Consider the following 26,908-nt stretch of genomic DNA (forward strand, 5'->3'; position numbering starts at 1 on the left):
TGGAAGCTGCATGTGGTGGGAACTCAGGCAGGAGTCCCCTGCTGCAGCCCTGTGCTGCTGCAAAGCAAGGTAAGGCAGAGTGGGAAAATCAGCAGCTGCCAAGATCCTCTCAGTTTTGCCTACACTCCAAGAGTCACAATACACAAGCTTGCATTCTTTCTCCTGGTGGCTGTCCTGATTAAACTAGTCACTAGTACTAAATTGGTCAGTAGTGTATGAAGCGGTAATGACTGCAGACACTACCCACAAACAAACACACCTTACTACTTCTGCAGCCTTTTTCTTTTTCAACACCAGCAATGTCTATAGACTACTTTTTTTTCAATCAAAAATAAATTACATAGAAAATAGTTACTCTGCAGATGTACAGTCACACAGGTAGACTCAGTGTCAAGTTTCACAGCTCTACTGAAGTGCACAGAGATGCACTAAGGTTAATTTGGCTCCTAATTTAGGTCTAACAGAAATAAAGTCGGTATGCTTGAATGATAGGAAAAACACCTAAGAATTAAAAAAAAAAAAATACAACAACAAAACACCCCAAAAAAAATCAAGTCCTCAGAACAATTCAGCTATGCCAGGACATCCTTGATACAGGCCCAGAAACCTCGCGAGGTAAAGGTGGCGTTCTGCCATTACTTAAAATAGCATCATTGTTTTCCCCTGCAAGTGCCCCGACACAGTTAATGGAAATTGCACCTCAGAATAGAACAGATAACAGAAAGATGAGAGGTCCAGAAAGATGTGAAGTATTAAACCCAACAACCTACAAATACATGATTTGAAAAAAGAAGCTGAGGCTTTTCTTAGATCACCCACAAAACTGAACATGGAAGTGTGACTAAAACCTTAACTGGGAGACAATATCCAAACTATTTCCTCCCCACCCCTATTACAAGGATGTTAAAGCACTTTTTGGCTTGCTCTGTCTCAGAAGGCATTGGTGCTGCCACTTATTGAGACTTAACAAGAAAGTGCTCAAAACTACAGTACCTTTGATGTGTAGGATCTTTCCTATTACAAATGGAATACAAATCAATTCCTGCTCATACACATAGACCAGAACTGGCTGCCAAATTTGATTTTAGGAAAGAACTGGCCCTCCCTGAAAGACTCAAACTCATAGGGCCAAAGACTTGCCTTCTTTTAAGGTACTGATAAAAATCAGTTGTAAGCAGACAGTATGTTCAACTTTGATTGCGTGTTGTTGGAAAATAAATGTTTATTAAACATCCATTCCTTTCATGGATTGTTTTCAATGAAGGAGTAATATTTGGAGGAATGAGTTACACTTATTACAGTCAATGTAACAGTTTCTGTTAGCCTCCCCATCCTTCAAATCTGCTGCCATGAGAATTGAATCTCTCTCTGTGGTTGTCAGCTACGTGTTGGCAAAAGAGTTAAAAAATTCTCTTATAATATATTATATATTAAAAAATACACAGACATAACTGTATAATTAGCTGTAAATAGAAATTAAATACCAATGAAAATATTCTGAGACAATTTGATGTGCTTTGAGGAGGCTGAATTTGAGCAATACACCTTTTCTGAACAGAAAGTGAGGCTTAATTTCAATGCAAACATGGTTTTTTCAGCTAAGAAGCCATTCTGCTGTCACTTTGAACCATTCAGAAATTCATAGTCTGCAGAGAAGCTAAGCTTAAACTGCAAAGAAAACTCTAAATACAAGGAAAAAAGGAGATCTCCGTTCTTCTATTGATAATACTGACTATATAGTGCTGTGTAAAACTGAAGAAGCTGTTCTTCAGACAAGACACAATGACAGATCAAAAAAAAATTACTTTTTTTGCAGTTCTAGATAGAATCTGAAGTTTTAAAACAGGTTTGCTCACATTTTGAGCACTTACAAGACTCTCCTCATTATTATTCTATCTTTTTCTAATTCCAATTACACAATAAAAAGAAAGAAAAGAACTTCCTTTTATATCAGCCTTTTCTTAGACTATAGAGATGCTTACATTCACTTAATGGCTTAAGTACATTTTTAGCATCTAAATATTCTTTGCCTATGCAGGTGAATTTAACATTTTGAGCTTCAGTGTGCTATTTAGGATAGTTTGAATACAGGGTTGATAAGTATTTAGGTTTGGTGAAGGTCAGCAAATTTTATGCATGGTCTTTTCTGCTTTATGGTTGTGAAGGCAGCAAGACATGGGCACAGGACTACAAAAACATTTTCACCTTATGACAGAGCTATTATAAGGCACTTGTGATAAGCATGTCTGAGTGAAGGTCAGCAGGGACAGCGACACGAATGTTTCCCTGCTGCCAGGCTTATAACTTCAGTAGCTTGTGTGAAATGTGCTGTGAGGTTTAAGGATCTAAGCTTAACTTCAAATTTTGGTATTTTCAACACATTTCCTGTGGGAATTTCAAAATCCTCACTCTTCTCCTTGTATTGTTCATTCTGCTGTCTGGAAAGGTTTCCTGTGAGATGGTGGCACCAGGTGGGAAGGTAGTGTGCCAGGCAGTTCATATCCATCCAGTTTAATCTTGATGAGATGTTTTGCTAATGCAAACTCTTCATCATCCAACATCCCATCGCCATCACAGTCTGCAAGTTTCCAGATCTTCCCCAAGACGCTATTGGGTAGTTTAGAAGTCACCATCTCCTTCTTTGCACTAATCCCAGATATTTTGCCATTGATTGGTGACAGAGTGTAGAAAATCTCATCGTAAGCAGGTTTATCTTTGGCAACAACCCACTCCTCTTCATCAGCTCCTTCCTTAGCACCTTCCCCATATCCATGGCCAAAAGGTCCGGCCATGGTGCCATCGAACGCTCCACCGTGTACCATCTCCGTGGGCATGTTGCTCTCTTCCTGTCTGATTAGGTTCATCAGGGAGGCAATTTTGTTGGCCAGCATGTTATCCACAGTTTCAATTAGCTTTGGTTTCAAAGAATGAAACTTAGTGAAATCACAATTCTCCAACTGCTCCTGTGAATGATACAGTGACAGTAGTTAAAAACCATTCCAATGCATTGAAAAGTTTAAAGAATGGGCTTAAAATTAAAATAGTCAAGTGATAATTCAATTAAAATAAGTATCTTTTGAAGCTGGTTCTATAGCTGAAATTCCTCTTGATGGTGAAACAAAACATATGTACCAATATATTTCATCAAACACACTAAGACAATTTTGCAACAGTGTATGAGTTTATTTATTAAATTTCATTTACAATACAAATTTCAAAGTGCAGGGGATAAAACCACAGCAGCTGATGAATGCTACCCAGCAACTTTCCATTTGATGATTTTTTCCAAACATCAAAGAAAGCATGCAAGTAAGTCCTCAGTCCTGCTAGCACTTATGCAAGAGTTCAGAGTTAAAAATAAAATCAAATGTTTGCAGGACTGATCTGATTTTATAGATTAGACTTTTTGGTTGTGTTTAGGTCAGGAAAAGGTGTTCTTTACTAATAAAGAAAAGCTGAGTTGAGATAGCAGCAATGTTTTATAGCTGTGCTGCCAGAACTCATGAAGTCAGATGCTCCCTGCAGAATTTGTCGAGTTTTCATCCCAACACCAGTGAGATGTTTACCTAGGTAATATGTACTATTCCAACACAAGCCCAAGCACGTTTTACACCACAGCATCAGAAAATTAAAAATGCTTTCGGCAATTATTAAATTTTTTCTACATGCAAAATGCTTGCCACGAAGAGAAAGTTACAGTGGAAAAGGTTAAAAAAATTCAAACATCACCACCACCACCACCTCCTACCTTCTGTAAAATGATGTTAAATTGCTTTAACAAATCCCATCTATCACCTCAAGAAGCTGCTCTTATACATATCAAAATGATCATGACATGAACCCAAGAAACCTGGAGCACAGGGTAAAAACAGTCAACCAAAAACTCTGTTCAGGTGACATTTATACACAATCACCTGATTGACAGCACCTGATTAGAATATATGTACGTAGTGGAATAAATACCAGGAATCAATTTGCTATTGGTTTTGGCACAACTTTGTTTTCACACAATTTTGCTTTCTCACAGTTTTGCTCCTCATTGCAGAAGTGACTGTGGTATTTGTATCACAGTATCCTGTAATATTTGCTGCCATCTGCTGCTGAGGCTTAACTGACATGTACTTTAAGTCTGAAAGAGTTTAATTCAAATTTTGTTTCAATATTCAGATCTCTCATTCTCTCACTCTGCATCACAAGCAAAAGCAGCAAGGGAAGAAAGAGTCAACTTTTGCCACAGGATCCCCTTTCAAAGCCTAACTCACGAAATGCCTCCACCAATCCTGCCCGTGAAAACTTAGCTAAAATACATCTTATGCTTCATCAGTGATTTGCTGTCTCATGCCAGTAGCTGATTCCTAGGTTAAATACTTCAGTTTATGAAAGAAATGTGTGCCTTTGTATAGATAATCAGCCAGTCATCACTCCTGATGATAGCTGTGCAAGTGTACCACGTGTGCTGTCAGAACGACACGTCTGGAAAACATCCTCCATCACACACATGACTAGTCCATGGTCAGAGCAAACTGCAGGCCCTGGATCTCTTGTTCTTCAGCTTTCAAGCTGAATTATCCTCTAATTCAAATGACATTTAAGAAGTCTATGATCTGAGATGCAAAAAATGCCAATTGATGCTTGAAATCACTACTAACATGACACTAGCTGTTTTTCCCTGGGATATTTTCTCTCATCTCGAATCAGAGAACAGAAAAAAATAGGCAAGAAAGTGACAGAAAATTGCGTGAAAGACTGCAGAAAACCCAAAAGAGGAAGAGACAAAAGATATTTAAAAATAAGTTGTGAGCATAAACCTAGAACTTCTCTCTCTCTCCTTCATAGACAAGAAAAAAGCCAAAGACTGTTTTCAGAAGCATGAGGTTTTAAGCTGGACTTTTCAAGTAACACATTGCCTTTATTAGTCACTGGGAAACAATACCAGTAAGAACAGGAACAGAGTAGAGTGAAAATGAGCTAATGACTAATGATATCTTCACCTACACAAATATTTGATACTATCACAAAAATGATAAATATAACCACATTTAGGATTCAAAATAAGCCCCTTAAGCTGTGAGTGTTCACTGCCATTTTATTTGCACAAAGTCTTTGTTACTTCCTGCCAGGAGAGTCCAAGTACTGACTAAAAGGAGAGTAGGTCAGATTTTTTATTCCTTATTTTCATAGTCTTTATGTAGTCCTGTATCAGTGAATGCGCACTAAGCAAGTTACCATTCTTTTTTGGTCTGTAGCACTTCCAAGTCACTCTAATGTCATATCAGTCAAATGACTGTCATTTCAACTGCTCTACACCCTCACCTGTAACACTGAGATACTCTGTTCTACCTTTTCAATTTTGCCAATCCTGCTACAAAGTTGAGAGTTATTTCAGTGGAATGGTAATCTACCATCTTACCTGCATTTTCTTGACTTCAGGGAAGTCCCCTGCTGAAATATGGTATTCCCTTTGCAGCTGAATGTAGATCTCAGGCAACTTGTTGATCAGTTCCTTCTTCTTATTCTCCTTCCCAAATACAGAGGGCATCTCTTTTTTCAGATAGCTGATGATATAAGCATGAACCTAAAAATAAGCAAAACCGAAATCAAAACTACTGTTTACCAACACTTAGCAGTAGGTTTCCTCACCTAGGTGATAAAAAGAAACAGAAATATGTTTCCCTAAGGAAAGATATTATCAACTACTGTTTCTGGAACTTCATGTTTACATGAACAGTTAGCTGCCTGTTAGCTATTATTAGCTTTTGCTGCTTTCAGCATTCCTTTGAGGGGCAGAGAGAAAGGAAACACATTTCAAGGAAATACAGATGCACACTTGCTCTTTTAAGAAGAAGCTTGGTACAGCACTCTACGAGTACCAACAGCAAGAGAAAAGGCAAGACCACAAACCCCACGTCCTGACACAGAGCTCCAGCCACACTGGTCCATCTGTATGATTTGTAGCTCATTTGCCACAGCAGCCATTGTGGGTATCAATGGGATAACACCCCCAGCAATCCAAGTATGCTAAGTGGCACAGCTATCTATTTGGAGTGATATTGCATTCCTACCTATTTACTGACAGAAAAGTGAGTACCTACAGTCTGTATTTATGCAGCCACCTATGCAGATGACAGAACAGCCAGTTCCAACAGGAGCAGCATGCCATGGCTGCCTTGTGAAGCCCTAGGGAGAGAAGTAGAGCCTTTCCAGCTTATAAAGAAAAATACTAATTTAGGATGTCTTTAAACACATTGATTCTTGCATTGCCATCAAAATATCCATCCTGCTCACCTTCCTTATGCCTCTATTCTGAACCATTCATCTCTTCTCCCACCACCTTTCCCCACCAAAAGGATCTGCTTGGCCACAGAACAAGTGATCAGCTACAGAACAGAAACAGTGGTTGCAATTCCTAACTGAGGTGAGCTCACCTATCCAACTCATTGTGTGGACATTGATATTCATTTTGCACACAAGAGGGAAGGCAGCAGGGCAAAGCCTTCTTTTAGAAGTAATGCTGCCCTAAGCTCTGACCACTGCAGGACCACAGCAGCCAAATGACCCCACTACAGGATGTCTTTACATCTGGTCCTTGTTCATTTTAAAAGAATGTAGCTGTCCACAAATCAGAAGTAAGTTATAATTTTCACACACAAAGAAAAAAAAAAAAGAGTTAAAAATTATGTATGCCTATCAAACTGTTGAGCAATAAACAGGTGAAATTTTGGAGACTGGGGGAAGACAAACTACCATTAAAAAGCACCAGTAAAACAAGTGATTGCTTCAGTATTGTGTAAGCGTAATACTTGAAACCTACCAAACCATGACAGAATGTGTGTATTATAGCATTTCACACAAACCTTACACAATCTGGATATGGCAATTGCCCATTTATTTCCTTACTTGTTTAGGAAGAAACAGAAAAAAAAACTGCTTTTAAAAGAAAAATTATGTAGCCAGTTTTTATGTGCACATCTTAAGTTCACAATTTTCACACAACACTTCCTTATATCTAAAAGGAGCGTATGCATTTTAATGGCAAATAAATGTACATTTCTATAGAGGAGAAAAAAACTCCAGCATAAAGAAGCATAAACCCATGATATTTTCTAAGAGTACAGATGTAAGTATTTCTCCAGAACTACAGAATGGATTCAGTAAGGGTATTTTTAAGAGAGTTTATAAATAATTGTGAGCAATTTTATGGATCTTATGTCTAAAAGAATATTTCTATCAAACTCAGAAAAATATGTTTATAATTCATAAGCACTAACAGTTTCACATGTGTATTCTAAGTGGCCTAAGGTCTGCCAGTATGCACATGTGTTTCTTGTAGATAAGAACAGTCCCCATCTCCAAAACGGGATAGTGAGTCACAGGACTTAGGGAAGAAAAAAAAAAGAAAAAAGCCTAATGCCTAAATCTGACAGCCTGATAAGAGTTTGCTTTTGTTTCTATTTACTGTAAATGCTTTAGAAAACATTTAGAAGAGAGTAACACAGAAATAAGGTAAAAGAAACCCCACACTCAACACTGTAAAAAGCTATTTTTGATTGTCAATACTTTGAGAGCAGTTTGAAAGGCAGAAAAATGCCACTGGATTACACTGCTGCTTTCCTGCACATAAACAGTTTATTCCCCTTTCGGGACTGTCTAACACATCCCTAAGACCACTGTGTACTGTGTTTGCCTTTATAAATTTTTGTTTTACATTTCACAGAAATATCTAAAAAATTACTCAACTGACCCTCCTTAAATGCCAAAATGATTGTAACAAATGAAAACAAAATGCTGCCAACATTTACAAAACAGACTGGATCTGAGGTTGGTCTGGGATCAGAGCAACTTTTAACACAACATCATTGTGATTTTAAATGGAATTTTCAAAGAAGCAACTTCTACAGGGTGCCCTAAAGCTCAGGCTGCAAAACACCTCCAAACCACCAGCCCTCCCTCATTCCCCCCTCCAACTCCCAAAAATAACCCCATCAAAAACTCCTGAAAGTCTGTCTTCCTATTCAGAAATTTAAATAAGCCAACACAGGAAGTGGTACACATCCCCAAACGACTATTCATATACTGATGGATTTTCAAGTCCTCTTCATTTCTGATTGGCAGGTCACATTAAAATATATTTCAAGGAAAATGCATTTGGTTTTATAACTGCACAGGAAATTAGAGATCCTGTCTTCTACCAATAGCTTTCTCCTCAAGTGACTATCTTTTCCTTGAAAAAGTGACAATTCAATCCCAGATTAAAAACTGCGCTAAAAAGACATATTTTATAGCAAGAGAAAAATTGGCCAGGTTGAGAAAGGACACACTGGGAGCAGCAAAGAAGGCTCATTCAATTCTGTTTTCTTCTCTTCTTACCTTTGCAAGTCTTGCCCTTTTAATGAGATCATTGAGTTTCCTCACAGCAGCCTTCTGCGGGAGACTCTGGATATCCCTGAAAAGATCCTGTGCCTCGGCTTCAAAGAGTCTCCGGTTGTCTGTGTTTCGGAGAGGATGGGCCCAGAAGGAGCCAATGTAGACCCGCAGCACCTCTGGCGTGTCGATCACCTTCCCCAGGGACCACATGAGAGCACCATAGACCCTCATCAGCTGCTGGGTGTCCACTTGGTCAGCCTTATTAAGCACCACTCGGATCTTGTCATCCTGGCCCCGGAATGACTTAATGGCCTCTGAAAACTCATCAGATATATCCAGCTTGTGGGCATCAAAAAGCAGGATGATTCGGTCAACCCTCTCAGCAAACCACTGGAGGACTTGGCAGAAGTCGTAGCCTGAAGGAAGAACACGTTGTTACACTCTTACCATTCAGAAAAGTGAGTTTTGGAGAATGTAGGGCTGGGGATAGAGAACAAGAGGGTAACAGCTTCTGCCTGGGGGCAAAAAGGAGATTTATCAGTCAAGAGGACAGTATATTTGGGCAGTGAGGTCATGACAACTGTATCCTGCATTTCCTTGGACCAGTCTCACTATTAACGCCTTCTGTTTTTATCACTGCCCTTCTTTCTGTCTCACACCCACATTTGCCTCTTTCCAGGAGTCTGGTTCCAGCACAACACCAAAGCTAAATAGGGCTGTGGGGGTCTAATCACAATCTCTCTTCATCACTGCAATATTGGTCACTTTATTAGCACTGCTTGTCTGAATTAGGAAGGAAAATGATCTCTCCTTACCTTGCAACACTTGCTGTTATTTTCGCCACAGCAGACTAAAAAGTACAATTTACAAGTAATGTGAGTACATTGCTGATGGCTTTGAGGACATGACAGGTTATAGAACACAAGCAGTGACCCTCCTCATCACCTGAAACAAGCTTTAGCACATTCTAAAGGAAAGCCTATTCATAGCACCTGTCTAAATGCTTTTACAGGTTCAGCTGGTACCTAATCCCCACAACAAACAGTATTCAGGAACTCCTTACTCAGAAGTGACACATCTAATCCGCAGAGCCACCACTGGTGATGAGGCTCTGGGTTCGGCATGGATGTGACTCATCTAGTATGAGTAAGGAACAGCTAAGTATGTACTGGGAGCCTTTTCCTTTAAAAAAAAAAAAAATAGCCATTTTCCCCTGAACTCTTTCCCCATACTCTTTGAAACACTTGTCCTCACACCACTCATTCATGAACGAAACACCCCCTCCCTTCCTAAAGGGGCTCCTCCCTACATCCTGCCAGACACTCATTTTTCCAAATCCTGCAGCCCACGCAGACATTTCTGTCTGCAGGGGCGTGAACATCACCAGTGATGCTGCAGAAGCAGCACAGGGATGGGCATTGTCTGCCCAGGGGACAATGCTGGCAGACATCTGCACATTCTCCTCCAGCCACTTACACTGCCCCTGAACTGACAGCCAGGAAGCTTCTGGCACACCCTCCTGCCGACAACAGGAGCGGGAAAGGTGTGTCTTGAGATATCTTTAAATGTTGCCCTCTGTGTATATTTTTTACCCTTCAAGAAATCAGCTCCTTCATCCTGGATGCTTTCCAGAGTTAAAAATAGAGCATGCTGGGAAATAGTGCATGTCCTCAAATTTTACTTAGTCCCTTTGCTGTTTTCCTGCATGTTAAAATGAAAGCTACTATTTGAGTCCTCTCTTGGACTCTGAAGGCTTCAACTTACTCCTAGTGATACCTGTCAAATTTTAATATTGTACAGATATTACATTCGTTCGTAGGTAAATAGTTAAGCAGTAGCTAGTGAGATGGGGAAAAACCACCAACAGCAAAGAGACATGGTCTTACACTGATGCCCTGTAATGTTAATCTTCCATCAAACATTTTATATAAGAGAAGCTGTAGCTTACCAATGTTAGACAGAAGATAAACTTCTAGAAAGCAGAACCCTCTCTGACAGACACATTCAGGGGTAGCAGAAAACACCTTGTACAATCCTGCTTACATTTACACACAATAATTTAGAAAGTCATCAAAGCAACTCAAACTTCAAAATGTGCTAAATTAGACTTATAGCATAAATATGTCTAAGTCGGACTGACTCCTTCAAGAAGCAGGTCAGACAAACATTGCTATTTGCAGCATCACAGGACAAGTCAAGTCTGTGCCCCACAAAACCACCTATATGCAAACTGCATAAGCAGCCCAAAAGCCATTTACAGGAAATGTATCTGACTATGCAGTATTTCAGCCAAGGTTGAGTGTAGGAATTTCTGATCATGATAGCACGGAGTATGTGCATGCAATAAATGCACAGGCACTTGTAAATAACTCCTTGTATGGTGATGCCTAAGTGTACAAAACCTTTATTTAACCTGCCCTCAAAGCCTGGGACTCTGAGAGAACAGTGCTCTAAAGCCAACTCCCAAAACCTCATATTTGGTACAACGACACTTTAAACATGATTGAAACTAACGGCATACAGGAGAACTACACTTTGATAAGAGAACTATGACAAGGGACACATTCAAGACAATCTTTATCACAGGTAAAAAAATTAATCGAATTAAAGCCTGTGAAACAGGTAAGAGTTTGAGGTAATCACCGAACTATGTCAAATTAGGTGGAAGTCTATCATATCAAAGGGCAGGCCAGCTAGGCTGTAACAATTGATAAGGCACATACCATCCTGACAAGGAGTTTCTGAACAACAAGGGAACGAGAGCCATGTTTTGTTAAATCCCAGGAGCAATTCTAGATGGTAGTGAAGAGTCATGGTCCTTCAGGCAAAACAGGACTACCAGTGAAACATAACCTGGAGAGAAACACAACTCTGTCCTGCACTTGGAAGTCTGAGACTTCCACGGCATTACCTAATGGTCTTGAATTTGGTTACACAATTGTTCACTTTTTCAGAGGCATATTAATGCAATACTCTAGTTTTCTGCTTATTTCTATGTTCCCTTCATACTATTATGAAAGTGGCAACAGATGCTGCCATATATAATTTTCTCTTGATTTAACAAGCAAAGAAGGGGTCAGTTTTCTCTTGAGGAGGAAAAACGGAGCTGGAATCCGCAATGGAAAAGCAGACCGTTACTGATTTTATCAGACTGTGGAAACTGGGATCTGAATATTTTGTGGACATTTTATCGGAAGATTTTTTCAGGACTCAAGATCATTAGTCGTACTCTCAAGCTTTTGTCCAAAATATGAGTGCCAACATGCAGTATTTGTTTTATTTCTGGTTTCACAACATTCAAGTCTTTGCTTGCAGAGATGTAGAGCTCTCATGCTGTTCGTCTCTACTATTTCACCAACACATCACATAAAGGAAAGCCATGACTATGAGTAATAAAGACGACAAAACATCACTGAATAAAGAATCCAGAAGCATCTGGTCAACCAGTTTATTAGGTAAGCATAATTTAGATTATAGTCCTAAGAAGTTAGTCCCTTATTCTATCAATTTATTATAAAGACAAGACTACTGTTGCATAGCTGCCATATATTGCGCTTGTACCATGATTTCCTCAAAAAATTCCAGGTGTGGTATGGTAAAGAATTGTTTATTTCCTCTGACAGAGACATGAAACACAAGGTCCCATTTCTTAAGCAACGGCCTGAAAACAGAGGGCAGCATAAGCCACACCCTGCATCACTCCCATTTACAACTCCACAGAAAAGCAACAGGCACTTAAATGCAGCTGAAGAATGCAAGGAAGAAAGTTGTTTACATTACGCTGTTCTGTTTAAATACTTTCTCAAGACAGACTAATGTTTAAAACAGCTTGATAAACAGTGCTCAGTTCTCTGCAGAATTTTCATATTATTAAAAATATTCTCATTTGCTCTTTCTCCTTCTACCATTTGACTTCCTCTTTTGACTGTATTATATTATGGCATGACTGAGCAACCTTAAGAAGCAGCTCTAGCAGGTGTGCCCACAAAAACCCACCTTATTTATAGCCCCACCCCTGAATTTTTCAGACATGACCAATCTACAGCTATTATGAAACATTTCTTCATTCATGAACTTCAACAGTATGTGAGTCATTAATACTTCATGGAAAGCAATTAAAATTATTAAAATAAGACTTTTTTTTGGGAGTGATAAAGCACTAATTAGTCAACAGACCATGCAACTGTAGCCTTTTGCAGCCATAGCAGCAGGATGACAGAAATACCAACCCCCACCAGCTTTCAAGAGAAAAAATTCCAAAGCTGCATCCAGCCTTAAAATATGGGTTGTACAGGGCTTGCAGTACAAAAGTACATACAGTACCACTAAAACAGGCTTCCCAGAGATCAGGATGCTGATTTGTCCAGTAGAGCAGAAAACATTTAGTGAGCTTGGTGCCTATAAAGCTCTGCAACTCACCTCTGCTGATGCGCTGCTTCTCTCCAGAGAGAATGCCAGGGCTGTCAATGATACTGATGCTCTTCAGGACCTCATTGGGTAGCTGAGAACACATGAACCTGCAGGAAAGCAGGGAAAAAACCCATTAACAGTAGCTCTAGCTCACATACAGATTGTTGCTTGAGAGCTCCCCATTACATATCTGATTTTAGAAGGACTCAAGTGAAACTCAAAACAATTTCTGAATCCTGGCAAACTTTTATATTTCACAGGCATATGTGTTTAACAAAAATTATGAAGAGAGCTTCTCAAAAAAACCCCACAGGGAAACCTTGTAAAACCGTACATCTAAGTGCTGATAAGACTTTTCAAATTTTGCAAGAGCTGACAACTTGGGTTGAAAATGCAACATCAAAAAGATTCCATCAAACACATTTTGCTAGGACCAAAATTAGTACACACAAGAGAAAATTCTTCATGTAGTCCAGCTTATGCCCAGATTCAAAGACCAAAAAGGGGAGGAAGCAGAAAGCCATACTGACAATATGTTTAAGGTCCAGTTCCTGCCACATCTCCCTCTTGCCTGATTTAGCAGTGTTTGAGTGATCCCTACTCCCTAACCCACCACTCTCCTCGGCTGGAGCACCAGTGAAAAACACCAGTATTCCTCCCACAAACCCAGCCAAAACTATCACACTGCCAGAAGCAGGAGTTCAAATTACACACAGTATGCTCTAAACAATAACCTCCTGCCTCTGCAACCAGAGGCAAATTCAATGGTGGTATTACAGAAGAATAAATAATTGACAAGGACTCAGAGCTGTGCAGAACACTTGGTGTGTTACTCGCAAGCTACAACGATGCTTCTGTGACAGTTAATGACTGAAGAACTTCACTGCCCTTCATCATAACCTGCCTTTAAGAGATTTGCATAAGAGTTTAATCTTCTTATCAGGGAGCAGTTGAAGATACAAATGAGCACACAGAGTAACCCAGCCTCCTCCTGCGAGGCTGCCCCACACAGGGTTAAGCTGCAGCCTCAGGCTCCAAGATGGGGCTGCCATATGTCAACCTATGTTTTCACAAAGCACAGTGCCTCAAAAAACAGGGTATCACAGACAGGAAACTGTAGCTGTGCTGAGGTTAAACAAGACCTTTAAGGCCTTGGATGATCTGAGTTAGGAAGAGTTCAACCAGTCAAGTATCAGATACAAAATGTAAACTATATCAAAGTCTAGATGGTATTTTATATAATACAAATTATTCAAAGGAAATTGAGAAGAAAAGAAGTCCTAACACCTCACTTCACCTTGTTCTGCAAGAGACCTTGTAGCAATGAACCTTCAACAAAAGCACACAGTGTGCCTTCTTGGATAAAACAGAAATGGCAGCATCACCTGCACCTCACCCTGAAACCCAAAGGGCATAAGGAAACAGCAGCCATCCAAGCCTGACAGAACCTGAGGGTATGTAAACATAAATTACATTATTTGAACTTGCCAAAACCTAAAGGCAGTGCTGTGTCAAAGCAAACACATTACGTGGAAGCATAATGGATGTGCATAAGTGACAAAGAAAATACATTTAATCATGTGAACCATTACAAAAATACATACATTACTACAGCATAAAGTAGCTTTCATATATATTTGAAGACTGGCTTTCCATGTAGATTTTTTCTTATCACTCTCATCCAACCTTAGAAAGCCCAGTGTTTGTTCAGTATCACCAAGATGTTTCTAGACCTATCTTATGGGAAGAAAGGCACTGTTATGCCCTGAACAATACAGCAGTGTCTTGACTCAGGCACCACCCAAACTGGGACAGCTGGAAAAGACCATGCGATAAAATAGAGAATTACAGGCTTCAGAAATGCAGACACTGCCTTCTTTGCAGCAGTCACTAGTGGCAATGGGAGGAGATAAGTAAACACATGGGTAAACACACAGGAAATAGAAGCATGAGCTCAGAATTAACTGCTTGTTAGCTTTTAGAATATGTCCATAAGATAAAGATGAAAGATGGGTTAAAAAGCTTGCCTCAAACTAATATTTTAGACAACTGTAATGATAGTGGATATTGAATATCTCTTTTCAACACTGAGACTTATTTCTTAACATACCACTTCATACAGGTCAAGTAAGTGCTACATCACAAAAAACAGAACTACATGCTATCCACCTGAATGAGAGATTTTTTTTAAAAGTGTTGCAAAACCAGTTGTATGAATGACTGTAATTTCTTATGACACATCAAAATAGACTAGGACCATGCATTTCTTCTCAGCAGCACTAATTTATTTACATGGTTTTCTGCATATAAATTACTGTATAATGCAGTATTCTTCCCTCACCAGCATCCAAGGACACACTAGGTCCTGTCCCCCTTCGGTTTCCTCCCCAACTTTTCTTAAAAGTATACAGGATAAGTAAGAGTTTAGTAGAGGAATACCTCCCATAATCAGTGGGATACAGGGGGCAATTATAAGGGGTCATGGAAAAAGACAAAAGCAAGGTAACATAATAAATTAATGCAGCTAATTACTAAGTACAAGCCTTGATTGTGATACCATGTTCTTGTTTGCTTCATTTTTTCCATTACCTCAGTCCCTGCTTCCTGTCATTTGGATTGTTAGACTTGGATGAAAAAGATACTCAACTTCATACTCTAAGTGTTCATAGCCTTAAGTTCCTCCATAAAACAAAACTTCAGGATTGGGAAACTATTTAAAAAATAAAATGGGACACAGTGGGGGAGGAAGTAGAGAGAAGTCTATTGAGGCAGGTGTGAAAAATGTCATATTGGATAAAAGAACTGTCAGCATGGCAACTAAGAGAAGGCAAAGTAAAATGTGTACTATGATTACAGGTAACCTGGGAGGAACTCAAAGATACTGAAGTCTAAGACAATTTTATCTAAGTCATAAAGAGGAAGGAGTTGCTAAGGGTTGAAAAATGCTAGGGAAAGATAAGCACCCAGATCTCTGCTGAATAGCTAACGAGTAAGAGTGACTGTTGGGGAAGATAAGGGTGCCCACAGCACTTCAATACAACAATATCACAGTCACCAAAAGAACTGGAGTAATTTGGTCAGTTACTTTGAAACTACATCTTTTGAGCTAGCCAATAATCTTGCGTGCATAACAGTCGGAACCTGACACAATTAGTTAGATGATTTAGGCAAAAAATTGCATCGCCACTTATCCAAACAAACACATACCATTATTAAATGTTCTGTGCAAATAATAAATATTATGCAAAATATAATTTATATAATTTTTATTATAAGCATAGTAATTTTTTGTAGAGAGAGCACAATGGTGAGGAAAGGGAGAAACAGAATAGTGATCTGGAAGACAGAATTAACCAATCATCTCTAAATTGTTTAAATCTAATTGTTTAAATCTCTAAATTTAAAATCGGACTTGACTACAGTCTCCCACAGCACATATTCTTATCTCTGCAAAGTGGTAGCCAAGCCAACTGTAAGCAGCTATAAACTTTCTTCTTTGAATAAGCACAGCAACAGATAAAATTGTACATGATGAACTTTTAACACGCATGCCAATATTTATCAGCCAAACAGGAAATTGTATTGTTCAAAAGAACCAATTTAGACTAATTGGCCTGCAAAGTGAGGCCTCCATGTCAAGCTACCATCAAATACAGGAAGAAAACAAGGTGATTGCTCAGACAATAAGAATAGAGTTATTGGTAACTAACTTTCAACTGAAAATAATCAGCATGCTACTTAAGTTTACTATCAAAATGTTCACAGCCCCTGAACAACTCTTCCCTTTTTACAAATACACAGTCAAAAACTAACACTATCTCCCTGATCTATGGTACTACCTGAACACCCAGGCAGTTTAATATTAAACACTTAACAGCTTGAGCTTTTATTTTATCCATTGGACACATTCAAATATTTTCCTTCTTGTATCTCTTTTTATATATCCCAGCAATTCATAATTTCAAATAACTATACCAAGAGCTATTTCCAGTGAAATCAGTGGAAAGGAACAAGACAGCATCAAAGGGAAAATAACTGTTTCTCTTTTTTTTTTTGAATGGTAGTTTTAAAAAATGGTAGTAACCCATCAGTTTTATTGAGTAGAATTTTTGCATAAACTTATCCTGAGTTCCACCTGGAGTCACAAACAAGTCACCCAGTGGATCATTTCTACAGTTTTCTGTGAACTGGTTTTAACAGCTATTTATTATTCAGATGACTGAATATCTCTGTCATAATGCCACCCTACCTAGTACTGCCTTTTTTCATTTAATTCACCTGAACTGCCACCATTCCTGCTTGTACTTCTCTATTTATTCTATGTTGTTCAAAACAGAACGTGCCAAAATTTAAATGTAATCATCAGAAGACAGAAAACAAGATGATCTCACCTGTTCAGGAAAGCATTTCCAAAGCGGCCGAGTTTCCGAAATGGCTTCTTAGGATCAACAACCAGGGCATTTCCAGGAACATTTCCTTCTGTTTCTCCATACATTACAGCAATAAAGGAATCTGTGGTAGGCTCTGGACCAATCCTCATGCCTGGAAAGTCTTGCTCAAGCAGGTACCTGGAGGTAAATAACACATAAATGTATTTATACACAATTGCTATATTTGTACCTAAATATTCCAAAAGAATAAATGATTGGGATCCGTGGCAAAAGCAAATTTGCTTGAAAATTCCCAAGGATATGCATATTCTATAAGATTAAGATTATATTTTTCCTTTATTTCATTATTTCTGTTAACTGGGGAAGGAGGAAGAGAACTGACTTAGTTTTTCACAACATCTAGGTAAAAGGATAAAGTAAATCCCTTTACAAATATTGTGGAAAGCACTCCCTAAACTGCAGGGATTTAAGTGGATGCTTCCTACCAAAGATCTGAGTGCTGTAGGTTACACTACAGCACATGGCTGCTTTTCTGAGTGTTTCCAAGCCTAAACCAGTGCTGCTGGTACAAAAAGGGAATAGTTTGCAGCTGCAAGTGAGCAGGTTCAGTTTGACAGATCCAACCCTTTAATCAACTTGGTGTGATCTCATGAACTTTAACTCATCCTATCAGAGGCAAAGAGAACCACTATGAGACAATAAAATTTTATCTCTTTGGGAGTGAGGAAATTTTTTCTTTCTTTTGACCTGCACATCAAAAATTAATTGTTAATTAAGTCAGATCTGCAGAAATTTAGGCCTACACTAAAGTACTTCCAAAAGGCACCAAGTCAGGCAGTGTTCTACCACCAGAAACCATCCTGCACTTCCCTTTCAGTAGTCCACTGACAGAAGATATGGCACAAACTCAGAAGGCCTTGACTTTCCAGACAACAAGGTCTGAAATTAATTTAGTGTGTATTTAAGTATTAAAACTTAATGGAACCAGGGCATTTATTTACGTAAAATGCCTGTCTGCATCCCTTCATGGATGGCAAGTGCAAAGAAGTAAAAGCAGCACCAAGTCCTTTGAGCAAACCTCCCTGTAGCACACATTCTATGACAGCTGCCATCCTTCACAGAGACACAGACAGCTCTGCTTAACTTTACAGCAAGAGTGTTATTGTCCACAGGCACAACAGCACCATCTTGGCGCTCCAGACTAAAACAAAACATTTTCAATGTCACCCTGCAGTTCCTATAAAAAACCCAAAACACCACAAATTTAATCAAGTATATTTTAACTATTTACATAATCAAAACTGGATTTACATGAGAATTTTTCTTAAGTCACAGGTGGTGGTCCTGCATGCAGCGACAGCACTAGTTACACTTTAGTGCATCTATATTAATGCTGCTCTTTTAATAAAGATTTATTCTGGACTTAATTCAACAGTGCTATGTTTATTCTGCTATAGCTTCCTAAATCAATACTGATTTGAGAGGACTTTTTGCTGTTTGCTTTTGCTGCAAAAAACATTTTACATAGTATCTATACTTCCTGAACAATCTCTGTTTTCAAATAAAGTACCCAAGCATTCACAAACTTTATAGATCAGTGCACAGAAGCTGAATTTAAGAAACTAAATATACGTTACATATTTCAAAGACTGTTTTCCACGAGCCTTAGCAAATTGGCTCCAATTCGCTCAGCCTATGATCAGGGAGCATGGAACAGTTATTTACATGAGATTTCCTGTAGCTTTCTGCTTCCAAAAAAAGAAATTAAAAAAATACCAATACTAAACTTGTGAGGAAGGAGGAACATAAGAGAAGGAACACAAGAACAATCATGCCAGAACATGCCAATCTCTTTTATCTCTAGCATAAGCTGTACCTAATGCACAGTAACAGAGAAATAAAACTGACCCCTCTCCAAAAGCAAATGAAACAACACTCAAACCTCTCTGCCCACACAGGTTTGTAAAATGCAGCAGATCCCTCACTGTACAAATTAAATAATTAAATTATCTGAATTAAATGAAGACAAAACTCCTTTAATTGCTCACCAGTTGAAGCCCTCATGGAAATCCAGGGTTTTCGAGTGTTCTGGCGAACAGCTGAACACATGAAATGTCAAAGTGTGTTCCCAGCTCTTTACAGAACATCATTGCACACCAGAGTTCTCTAAAACACGGTGCCAAGGCTAACTCACAAGAGTCACTAAAAATTTCCAGCTTGGCATTATCCATGGCTTTGATTTTGAAAGATCAATTCTACTTTCGTCTTCTAAAAAGAAGTTTTTAACTTGCCACAATAAAATCTTCTATTTCAAACACTGCTTTTCCTCATTTCCCTTCTTTTACAAGACAAAGAGTCTCTAAGAGAGAGCTCTGTAAATAAGCTCCTCTATAGGTGACAGACAACATATACCAGAAGATGCCCCAAGAGCAGCAGTAAAGAACATATATTGAATTAAATGCACAGGAGTGAAGTCCCACATCCCAGATCAAGGAAAACTATGTGGTGGGATCTAAATGCAGCAGCAGACACCTCCAGGGTAACAGGATAATTGCCATCCATTGTAAGCTCATAAATTATGGCATGATTGTGGAAATTCAGTGGTGACAGTCTTTTAGGTGCCTAAAAAAGTAATTTCATGGCCTGTTCATGAATCTGTAGCAGCTTTAAAGAGTTACAAGTATGGAGTATCTTTCACGATTTCCAACATCTCTTTCTGCTGCTCTGAACTTGATAGTGCAAATTCCAATTAGCACTTTATTGAAATGACTAAACCAGAATAAAGTGCCACTGAACTGCAGTGATACTCTCAAGTTAATGTCATAAAGGCAGCTTTAAAAAACCAGACTTTTATAGTGATAACAATCCAGGAAGGCAAGACCTCCTTCCAAATACCAAGCCCCACCCAACAGTCACAATGCTCTGCCTGGTACAACTATTAACAGACGCAGAAACCACTTTGCATCATAGGTATTTTCCATTAAGATTGGCTCACAATTGCACATCAAGAATTAGTACAGACTAAAATAAGCCTCTTCTTAAGCACTGGCTGTGCTCAAGTGTGATGGGTTTGGCTGGGACAACAACTACTATGTGGCTGTGTTCTGGATATGTGCTGAAAAGTGTTGACAATACAGGGATATCTTCATTACTGCTGAGCAGCACTCACACTCAAGGCCTTAAGAATCAAGGCCTTTTCTGCTTCTCACCCCATCCCGTGAACAAAGGGTTAAGAGGGGACACAGCTGGGACAGCTGCTCCCAGCTGACCCAAGGGATGTCCTGTAGCATATGGCATCGTGCTTAGCATATAAAGCTAGGGGAAGAAGGAGACACTTGGAATGATAGCATTTTCTCTTCCCAAGTCACTGCTACGTATGATAGAGCCCTGCTTTCCTGGGAATACCTGAATATCTGCCTGCCCATGGAAAGTAGTGAATGAATTCCTTGCTTTGCCTTGCCTGTGATTCTTTTACTGTACCTACTGAACTGTCTTTCTCTCAAGCCGTGAGTTTTCTCAGTTTTACCATTCTGATTCTCCCCCCATCCCACCGTGCAGGGTGTGAGCGGCTGTGTGGTGCTCGGCTGCAGGCTGGAGCTGTGGGGTGGGATAAGCCACAACACAATCTATCACTCTTCTCAGTGTGAAAGAACAGTTTTACCCACCCACACAAAAGCTAAGAGCAGTCTTCTGTAAACTGAAAAGCTGTCAATGTTTCTGTACCTAATGCTTCATTAGCACAGGAAAATACCTGGATTTTCAGCATCTGCAACTACATGCTCTTCTCAGGAATTTTCAGCAGAGAAGTTCAAAAAGGTTCACAGGAAGAATGCTTAAAAATAGCCAATGCCCCAAAGACAGTCTAGATCAAACAACAGACATCCTGTTGATTATTCTCTGTTTTTACCTGGGCTATAACCTTTCAGCTTTGCCAATAAACATTCATCTAGGTTCCTCTGCAAGATGTATAGCCAGACTACGGGGAACTAGCTTCCAAAGTTCCCAGAGATAGAAAAGATTACTCACAGTTGCAGATACCCATTATCATCTGAAGCCTAAATGTATTAGCTAGGCCACACTAATGCTTAAAAGCAAGTGAGCCGGACAGAGCAGCACTGAACAGGGATACTCTATGATGCACTGGGAGATAAACTCGTCGCTCCTTCATAGGGCTGCTCACCTCCATACTACATACTGCACCAAGTATTCAGGGTTTTTATTAACACAGCAAAACTAGATGTTTGCTTTAGTGTAAGAATTCTGCCCTAAATAATCCAAAGCTTTCATTTAGAGATAGTGAAAAAGTTACAGCCTTCACCCAAAGAAATTAAGAGGGACCTTCCTCCCACTTCACCCCCAAATAAATAGATGCAGCTGCACAAGTGATCACACACTACTAGCAGACTCCAGACATTATGCATACAAAAGGGTGCTTTCACACAAGTCAGCTCTGGCTGAGTTAAATAGCAGGAAGTTTACAATTTTTAACCTCTGAGTAATACCTGTGAGCAAAGTAAAAGCACAGCTTGGCAATCTGAGGAATTTACTTCTGGTTTGTCTCATGTTGATAGTGTTCCTTTAAAAAAATCAGTCTCCTACACTTCTAAAACAGAATGAAAGAAGCTACCTATTTGCATTGACTACCTCCTATCTCTTTTTCATACAGTACAATTCTCCTCTCCTGTCCTCACTTTTTTTCCTAAAAGAGGCACGAGAAATTGAGACAACTACAGAAACTGCAAGGCCGAGCAGCTCACATGTAAGATAACAATTGGCTCTCACCATACTCCCACTTCATTAAACACAACTGGACAAGCATTAACATTTGGATGTATTTGTTTGAATTGTCAGCACTGTCAAATAAGTGAATAAAACTATCACCACACTACACCTTAGACAACAAAACTGACTGGTTTCACTGCATTGTTCCGAGTGCCAAAGCGGATAAACAGCACTGAGTGAAAAAACACAAGAGCTGTTAGAAACCTGGAAGTGTTTGTTTCCATATCTTAATCCCCAGGGACATTCAGTCACTGGTACATCAGTGTTTTCCATAAAGACTTAGTGGAAGGAACTGGGTGGATGTGGATGTGTCAGAGGTATGAAAATGTCAAGTTCTCACGATAATGTCTCAATCAAAGTAAATCCCAAATAAATATCCGACAGCTAAACATAATTATTGTGTTCACACATAAACCAAACAGTAAACACTTAAGTAGACCTAACATGCCCTCCTGACTCCGAAGTCAAGAAATGTGAACAAAAGGCAGTTTCTAATTATTTATTTAAAATTTAAAATAATGTTTTCTTATTAAAAGGTTTGGAGGAATAAGTCCCCTACAGTGTTACTTCATCCTAAGAAAAAAAATCCAGAACAAATACAGGATTATAACAATCTTGAGAGGGTATGACATTTTTCCATGGGAGATTCAGGCTACCAGAGGATGAATTTATTTCTGGATGACCTGGACACTATAATATTTTTCCACATCTTCTTTTAAAGTCTTGCACACAGCATACAAGAACTTCTCTTTTTTTGCCCTTCTTTTTCTCCTCAAAATTGGATTTTGAGTAGCAGTCACTGTGACACTATTGTCTAAGTTGCTGCCCATATTCAGTGGAGCATTTTTTCATGCTGATTTAGCCACTTATTATCTATGCTATAGAAAACACTGACGTAAGCAATGTTGATCACAGTGAGAGCCTTTAGAAGCAATAGAAGATATTCTGCTACAGATTTGGCCTCTGTAGTCAATGCCTGTCTTCTCCAATACCTTGTACAAGATTAAACTGCTCTGCAAGCTTCCTAAAATGGGCACAGCAGAAAGGGGTAAGAGGATAAAAAGAAGGGCACATCACAGTAGAAGCCACATCTTGCATCAAGTCAAGTATTTTAACAAAACACATGAGAAACCATCTTTGGAAACTTCATCTCTGTCAAAATTGTCTAGGCATCTTCATCTGGCACCGACAAATGCTTAAAAAAGCTGGTAAGAACTGTAATAAAGTATAGGTCCTTTCTCATTCAGTATATTAGTATCAATCAATCCTTTTGCTCAGCATTTTATTGTTAAAGTGATAAGTTACCCACAAAGCAACAGTAGCAAAAATACACCTAAGGCACTGCAAGGAACACTAATGTTTCTAAGCACAGTACTGACTTGTACTTCAGTCAAATATGGGCAGCTATAAAGGACAGAAAAGCTGAATATCCCTAAATCCAGAACCTGTGTTCTGAACCAAGGCAGACTCTTACAGGAGGGGAGACGCAGAGTTTTCTATGAATTGCAAATAACAGAACAATGCTGCTGACAGACAGCACAAGTTCTGGTATGGACATATTTCTGACCATTCTGCCTGCCTCTATATTACCTGTGCTCTCCCCATCTCTTGTCCATAAGCCAAGTAATAACACTTATCAGGAAATATACACAGACTAACAAGGCGACTGTAATTTTGAGGAAGAAAATTAATTAACATACCTAGAGAAACGTTGGCAAAATCCAGATCAAAACCCCCTCCCCCCACTCACCACCTTGTGACTGTGGAGATCGTGAAACTAAGTTTCTTTTCTTTCAATTACAGCCATATTTCTATTTTAAAAATACTCCTCTGAGCAATACCTCTTTATGTATTTGTGGGAGTTCAGTAATAATCAGTAAAGAAACCATGTTTGACTTCAAGCTTTCAATTAACTAGCTGTAAAATCTGAAAAGACACATGATTAGTTCTGTAAACATCTGAAAAGCTCTCAGGTGATTAAAGGTAAACATCGATGTTCAGGGGAGAGGGAGGTAGGTATTTTGCACCGCAAAAAGAAAACAGTGTTATGGAAAGGCTGCCTGTAATCCTTGGAATTGAAAGATAAAAATTTTACAGAAAGACTACAATGAACTTCAGATAGAAGCAGTTCAAAATGTGAACCAAGTGACCCCTCAGTGTCTCTTGCAGAGTTGGGCAAATCATTAGACTGATTTGTAAGGGGCATGTGAAAGGGACAAACATATGCAAAATATTTACAGATTGATAGCATTGTGCTTACCCGAGATATGCTTCAGCTTCCTAAAAATGAGTTACCGGAAACTTAGAAATAAGGAATATAGGAAAGTCAGAAAAAACTATAACAAGAACAACAATGTTAAGGTGCCTTAGTAGTGATACTGCTTCTTCAATGTAATTGATCAAAATGAACACACATGGAAGGGAAGACTTTCCAGATCCCACGTGGTTTTTTGCCCAAAACTCTTGTCACCTTACTCCTCTATGATGACATCTGATCTGTGCATTAAGCTACTTTCGGGAAAGAAAGGGGAGGAGATAAGGTGAACTGATCCCCCATGGCCGATGCAGTCACACCGTTTTAACACGAAGCCCTTAGGTTTCCTTTGAAACAATTTGGGGATTACAAGAACTAAGAGGAAGTAGACAACGGGGTTACACTTTCTCAGCAGAACATGAAATGGAGATAGTATTCCTGAACGGGAAGCAAGCGGCGAGCTGCAGAGCGTGTGCCAGGGCGGGGAGCGGCACACCCTCGGCACTGCTCGGAGGCTCTCTCCAGCCCCGCTCGCCGGCAGGGTCGCGGCTCCAGCCCCGCCGCCTGTCGCGGGCACGGCGCTGCCCGGCCCGGCTCGCACCCGGGGGGCAGCGCTGCCCGCGCAGGGCGTGGGAGGGATTTACGGCAGGCAGCACCGTGCCGGGCAGGAGCCGAGCCAGGATGACCGAGCGGGCGGCGGGGCCGCCGGCCGGGCAGGGCCGCGCACGCCGGGGGTCACCTACCGGATGAAGGTGGTCTTGCCGGTGCTGTACTGCCCCACCAGCAGCACCATGGGCTTGTTCTCGAAGTCGGCCTCCTCCAGGGCGGGCGAGTGGAATTCATGGAAGCGGTAGTGCTCCTCCAGCGGCAGCAGCTTGCGGAGGTAGAGGTCCCGCAGCCCTCCGGTCACCGTCTGCACCACGTCGGCGCCGCCGCCGCGCTCCCGCCCGCCGCCCTGCTTCCCCAGCCAGCTGAACATCCCGCCGCTGCCGTCCCGCCGCGCTGCCGCTGCCGCCGCCGCCGCCGCGCCTCCCGCGCACGCAGCCGCCGCCGCGGACCCGCCCGGCCCCGGCGAGAGGCGGTGCCGGCAGCGCTGCCGCGCTCCACTCAGCGGCCGGGCCGGGCGGGGCCCCGCGCCCTGCGGCACGCACCCTGGCAGCCGGGCGGGTTTGGGGCTCTTCGAAAGGGAGGGTCGTCTGGGGCTGTTATCGAATCCGATGATTTTTCTTTTTTTGTTTTTTCTTTTTTTTTTTTTTTTTTGGCCACAAGTCCGTCTCTGGAGGTTTAATTGTGCCTGCTGCTCTTCTGCGCTAAAATCTCAGCCCCTTGCGATGAAATCCGGAAACACTTTGACAGCTCCGATCTGAACGTAGAATGGCCCAAATGCTTTTCGTGTTTTTGGGATGATGGTTGCTGTCTTTGGATGCAAAAGAAATGTGTGACTAAGCGCCGTGGTGTTTAGCTGCGACATCAAGCAACAGTTTTAAACATAGTGAAAAATCTCAGTAAAACAGGGAAACCTTTCTGTGAGACGTGTGTAGAAGACATGACCATTAGTTCTAACCCTAGGTCCTGCCACCTTGCCCATTGATTTTACAGGAGATTTTAGTGGATGGTAACACCGGATTCACTACAATCTTGGGAAAATCAATAAAACAAGTATTTTTTGTCCTCTGATATTCAAGTTTTTGCTCAGTAACTTTAAAAAAAAACCCCAAAACAAAAACTTGGGATCTCCGTTAAAAGCAAAGGAGTGGAAATTTTTGCTGAAACTGTGTTTAAACATTGTATTACAAATGTGCCTTTTGCGGCACTTATGGCTCCTTCAGAGCACCCATATCATATAAATCCCCTTTTGCTGGTCCAGTACATCTACTGTTTCACATTTTTATCTATGTACCTTTCTTCATCCTCATTTCCATATTGAATGCTGCATTTTCTCTATATGCTCTAGGTCTTTTCTAAATACATCAGCAGGTTTAGATGTGCTCTTTTAATCTCCTTCCTCTCTATGCTGTTCCTCAAAGAACAGATGTTAGACTTTAGCAATGCTCAGTTCTGGGCATTTAACCACTTTGCCTTTTCTTGGTTCCTTGCTTTGCATTTTATTTAGGGCTGTGCATATATTTTGCAACTTTCTTGTTGCAATTTCCATGCTGAGTCCAAAGATTTTATACCATTTCACATAGGGTCTTGCTGACTGGTTTCCTCAGTTTTTAAATCTCCTTTTCATAGTATTCCTTTAATTGTCATTCATTTTCTCTATGGCTTAATTAATACACAATTAAGTTATCCTTGTAGTTACTTACACCTTCTCTATTTTACTTCAGTAATTTCTTTTAAATTAGTCTTGTATCACCACATCTTTAGAGGTCTGACTGCTCCTAATTATTAATTATCTGCAAAAATATCTGGGCTGTTGGAAACCTAAGTGCTGCAGTGTGGAGTGAGATTCCTTTCCCCCTTGTCTGCAGTGCTAAGTCCAGTATTTAGTGACTGGAGAAGCTTACATAGCTCACATGCCTTACAGGGCAGGTATGATACTGCCTCAGACTGTCCTCTGAGTCTCTGGGAATTCATGATTCAGTGCAGGACTGAGGCAGATGCAGAGCCATTGTGTTTTTTCAGTCCCTAAAGATTTTCCAGTGAATGTCTCAATCAGTTTTTTGAATGCATAAAATTTTATCAACAAGAAAACTTAATTACA

At 40.1% G+C, this 26,908-nt stretch overlaps 1 protein-coding gene across 1 annotated transcript; it reads right to left on the minus strand.

Annotated features, from left to right (window-relative positions):
• Positions 1-535: 535 nt before the first annotated feature.
• Positions 536-25,180, minus strand: EHD4 (EH domain containing 4). The gene is made up of 6 exons (XM_054275476.1): positions 24,945-25,180; positions 17,166-17,342; positions 12,784-12,881; positions 8,368-8,780; positions 5,411-5,575; positions 536-2,963 (listed from the first exon to the last, which is right to left on the minus strand). Exons 1-6 carry the CDS (start codon positions 25,178-25,180, stop codon positions 2,427-2,429), a joined length of 1,626 nt encoding a protein of 541 aa, XP_054131451.1. The 3' UTR covers positions 536-2,426.
• Positions 25,181-26,908: the final 1,728 nt, after the last annotated feature.

The sequence above is a fragment of the Melozone crissalis genome, unplaced genomic scaffold (genome assembly GCF_028551555.1).
Source record: "Melozone crissalis strain CALT ecotype California unplaced genomic scaffold, PUWL_Pcris_2 ptg000018l_1, whole genome shotgun sequence".
In the NCBI taxonomy this organism is placed as follows: Eukaryota; Metazoa; Chordata; class Aves; order Passeriformes; family Passerellidae; genus Melozone; species Melozone crissalis.